The sequence below is a fragment of the Python bivittatus genome, unplaced genomic scaffold (assembly GCF_059951505.1).
Source record: "Python bivittatus isolate LINGU-HERP-01145 unplaced genomic scaffold, Pbiv_v1 ctg000690_np1212, whole genome shotgun sequence".
NCBI lineage: Eukaryota > Metazoa > Chordata > Lepidosauria > Squamata > Pythonidae > Python > Python bivittatus.
Window position 1 is genome coordinate 6,682,696 of NW_028277096.1, and position 4,429 is coordinate 6,687,124.

Below are 4,429 nucleotides of genomic sequence, written 5' to 3' on the forward strand. Positions count from 1 at the left end.
GCCACCGGCTGCATCTACCACAGGGCTTGCGGGCCATGCAGCCGGAGAGCGAAGGGGAAGAGCGACCCTCCTTCCAAAGCGCCCCGGAGGGAGGCGCGCTCGCATCGGGGGCGCTCTGGGCACAAAAGCCAGCTCGCCAAGCCTGGCTTTTCCCGGGAAAGACGCGGGGTCACACGCCAAGAACCCACGCTGCCCCTTACGCTGAGAAAGGGCCGGCGGACGATTGTGACACCCGCGGAAGACGCAGGAGGAGCGAGGGGGGTGGCGCGCGCGGAGAGAGGCCGGCGCGGCGAGCGGCTGGAGCCAGGCGGGATGGAGCGCAAAGAGCAGCGGGGCGGGAGCTCGGGCGGCGGGCGGCGGACCGGGGGTCGCGGCGAGGCCAGCGAGAGCGAACGCGGACCGTGCGAGGACGGGGCGGTGGTGCAGCGCACACAGGTGCTGCTGCTGGCCGGCGAGCCGTGGGGGTCCGACGGGGGCCAAACCGTGCTCAGCTCCTTCGCGCACCACGTGCTGCCCCCGACGGGCGGCGCCTCGGCCAGCAGCCCGGCCGGCTGCGCTGCCCCAGGCGAGTCTGTTGCCAAGCAGCCGCTGCCAGCGCCCCATTCCCTGCCGTCCACGCCGTCGGGCCAGCTGATCTTCTTCCTGTGCCGGGCGTCGTCGCTGCGGGAGCGGCCCGAGCGGATGCGGCAGGTGTTGCAGGGCGTGCGGGATCAAAGCCGTGACGCCCCGGCTGCCCTAGTAGGTGTGATCGTGCAGCCGCGGCCCGACGAGGAAAAGCCGGCTCTCGCGCACCTCGAGAAACTGCTCCGTGAGATCTTCCAGTCCGAAAGCGCCGGGTCCATGGAGGTGCACACGGCCGTCTTCGCGCCAGGGCGACCCGACGGCGCCCTGGAGCTCAAGCGCGTCAAGAACGGGGCCTCCTTCCGGAGATCGGGTGAGGGCTGTGCAAGGATGGTTAGGCACAGAGAACGTCGTTGGGTTACCTATTGCTGAGGGAAGGTCCCTCTGCATATGTTCAGAGACCCTATTCATGCGGACCACATACCTTCATAAGCTCTTTGCAGAGCTTACATCAAGCACTGCAGGAAGCTACTGCTAAGAGGACACCCAACCGCGTTCACACAACAATAATAATAACCAGTTCAGCCTCGCGGCTGCATTTGCAAATATCAAGGTTGAGTCCTGTAGTGGCTTTTTTTGTGGCTCCACCTGAGCAAGGCTTTGCTAACCAGAAAGACTTCAAAGTCTGCATCACAGCTTAAGAGGAAGTGTCACACACCCCTCCCCCCATGTTACATCTAGCTCAACAGTTAGGTGAAAACTCCCTTTCAGAAGGAAAAGATGGAATAGAATTTGTAAACACTGCATAGTTTTTACTCATTCACTTACTGGATTTATCTCGTCTCTCTCCAAGAGAACAAAGGAGTATGCTCTTTATTCTTTCTTCTGTGTCAGAGTTTTCCTAATAGAGTTTCGTGGACCTCTGTGGTTCCAGGAGAATTTGATGGGATTCCACAAGAGACCAAGGGCAAAAGGAGAGAATGTTCACCCAATTTTGCATCACCAGAGTTTTGCCTCTGGATCAAAGGTTCTAGGATTTTATTTTATTTCTTACTAACAGGTTCCTCAAACTTTCCTGAAAAAGTTTGAAAAATTCCTACTCGGATGTTTTCCCTGCAACCAGAACTCCACAGGCGGGGTCAGAAAAGTCAAGATGGGCGTCACAACTGTGCAATCAAAGCCCCACTCCCTTTTTCTGTGGGTGTGGAACAGGAATGTAATTGTGTAGTTCCAGCTGCCATCTTGACCTTTTGGACCCAGCCACGGATCCTGTTGCCCACAATAACAACCTTTTCAGATAGTGGGGGCTGAGAGAGAGTGGTTGGTCCTAAGATATCCACTGAGGGCTTCCTCAGTCATAGTCCCATGTTTTAGTCACGCTGTCACACCAGGGTGACTGTGTGTGAGAGAGGAAAGGCTATAGCACCAGAGAGCCTCTTTTTTATCATCTGTTGCAATGGGGCCAGTGTCCCCACCTGGCATCTTCAGGCACTGTTAAATGAGTTTTGGCCCCTTATGCTACCCTTTCCAATGCCAGGTCAGTTTATCAGTGAAGGGAAGGCTCACCAACGCTATTTTCTGGAGCACCCACAGTGGGTCAAAAGGTCAACAGGGCAGCTGCAACTATGTGATGGGAGCCCCTTTTTTGCAAGGGCATGACCACATTAAAAAAGGGCAGAGCTTTCATCACAAAGATGTGGTCCCTATCTTGACTTTTCTGACCCCCTGGCAGATACTGTTGGACTTCCTCCCCCCCCCCCAAAAAACCCTAGAGCCAGCTCTGTATTTCTAGGGCTGGACCCTAGCAGCTGAGTATTGAGCAGATGCACAGGGATTGCAACTTTTGGACAAAACGACCTGTTAAACTCCCAGAGAATTTGGAAACTCTTTTCCCCTCATCAGAATTGTAGTCAAATTTATCCTTCAAAGTGTTAGTCACTCGTTATATGCAGCAGCCTTCCTTAGCCTGGCAGGCAGTGTTGGTCAGGACAACTCTTGGAATTTCCTCCTGACTTGGAAATCTGGAAATTGCAGCCCAGACACATCCAGTTAAATTGGGGAAGGCTGTCAATCTGTAATAGAGCCATTACTGTATATTCCTCCTGCCGATTTCAACCCAAATCTAGCCCATATGTATGAAATAAATGTATCTCCTTTTCTTCTTCCCTCCTGTCTGACCCTGCCTCCCTCTCCCTTCTCTGTTGTTTCCCTTGGAGCAAGTTTTAATGGAGAGCAGAGATGTGCCTTCTTGTATTTCATATGATATGTTAGAGAATAAATACTTTTTCTCTTCCCTAAAGGCAGTTTACTGTGGTTGGACAAATCGATGATGCAATTTTTTGGAGCAGTTCTGTGGTTTGGAATTGTGGCATACGGAGGTTATTACTTCTACAACTACCCTCCAGCATGAAGCGTACATCCCTGCCAGCACATCACCCTCCCTACATGGTTAAGGTGGGTATAAGATGCAGTTTTTGTAGAAGCTGAACTGCCTGACTTCTTCCAACTTCATTGATGGGAAGGTGAGGCTGTTGGAGAAATTAATTAATTTTTATGCAAACATATCAAGATGTCTACTTAGTTTAAAAGGGGCTTAGCTAAAAGTAAGGCCCCCATATTCAGGAGCAGTTAGCTTAATGGCTAGGCAGTATTCCTCATGTCCCATTTTAACCTAAAGCTAAAATTTCCTATATGAGAGCCAGTTTGGTGTAGTGGTTAAGGCACCAGGTTAGAAACTGGGAGACCAGGAGTTCTAGTCCCACCTAGGCACAAAGCCAGCTGGGTGACCTTGGGCCAGTCACTTTCTCTCAGCCCTAGGAAGGAGGCAATGGCAAACCACTTCTGAAATACCTTGCCAAGAAAACTGCATGGACTTGTCCAGGCAGTCTCCGAGAATTGTACATGATTGAATGGATAAAAAAAATTCTTATATCGTACATATATGTATATGTATATGAAATCAATTCATACCCTTTCCATCCCCCTTCTGTCCCTCTCTCCATCTTCCTTCCTTTTTTCTGTTGTATAATTTGTGACAAGTTAGAGATGTGTATATGTTATAGCTTATGTATCTTGTGGTTGGTCACTGTGGAAAACAGGATTCTATTGCACAAAATCAGAGATGGGCAGCCTTAGCTGGGTGCCATGCTAAAAAGAGTGGTAAAGCTTAATTTATGGACTTATATCCCAACTTGCTACTCTGGATAGGTATGTTAAGATTAGTAGAAGTCTAAAGAGTTGGAAGAGGCCACTAAGTCCAACTTCCTGTTCAGTGCAAGAATGTAAATTGAAGCATCCCTGACAGATAGATGTCCAGTCTCTGCTTGAATATATCCACTGAAAAGAGATACCATCACCTCCCTTGATAACTGATTCCTTAGTTGAACTGCTCTTCCTAGTAAGATGTTTCTTTAAACAGTCAACTACAATGTGCCTTCCTGTAACTTAAGTCCATGGTTCAATATCCTGCATTCTGGGACAATAGAGATTGTGGTCTTTGGGGTGTGACCCCCTTTCTAGTGTTTGGGGACTTCTGTGATAGGCCTTCCAGTTGTCTGTCTGTATCTGTGGTGTGGCCACATGTAGAATACTGTGTACAGTTCTGGTTATCACATCTCAAGAAGGATACGAAGTTGCTGGAGAATTTGTAGAAGTCAGCAAGTGAGATAAGCAGGAGCTTGAACAACTTCTGTACAAGGACAACATGCAACAGTTGAAACTCTTTAACTTAGGGAAAAGCTGTTTGTAAGGAAATACTGAGGTTTATAATATAATGCAAAGCAAAGAAAGTGTGAACATGGATAAGGTTTTCTTCATCTTCTGTAATACTAGAACTAGAAGCCACCCAATGAAACTGACCAGTAGAAGA

General features: G+C 49.6%; 1 protein-coding gene across 1 annotated transcript; it reads left to right on the forward strand.

Annotated features, from left to right (window-relative positions):
* The first annotated feature begins 312 nt into the window (after positions 1-312).
* LOC148214373 (uncharacterized protein C2orf72-like) lies at positions 313-2,983 on the forward strand. The gene is made up of 2 exons (XM_088152510.1): positions 313-934; positions 2,862-2,983. The coding sequence occupies exons 1-2, from the start codon at positions 313-315 to the stop codon at positions 2,969-2,971; spliced, it is 732 nt and encodes a 243-aa protein (XP_088008636.1). The 3' UTR covers positions 2,972-2,983.
* Positions 2,984-4,429: the final 1,446 nt, after the last annotated feature.

Bases quoted from the DNA above. Each gene is read 5' to 3' on its own strand.
- LOC148214373 (XM_088152510.1), top strand. From the start codon at position 313: ATGGAGCGCAAAGAGCAGCGGGGCGGGAGCTCGGGCGGCGGGCGGCGG. The intron at 935-2,861 runs GTGAGGGCTGTG...TCTTCCCTAAAG, and splicing joins GGCCTCCTTCCGGAGATCGG to GCAGTTTACTGTGGTTGGAC.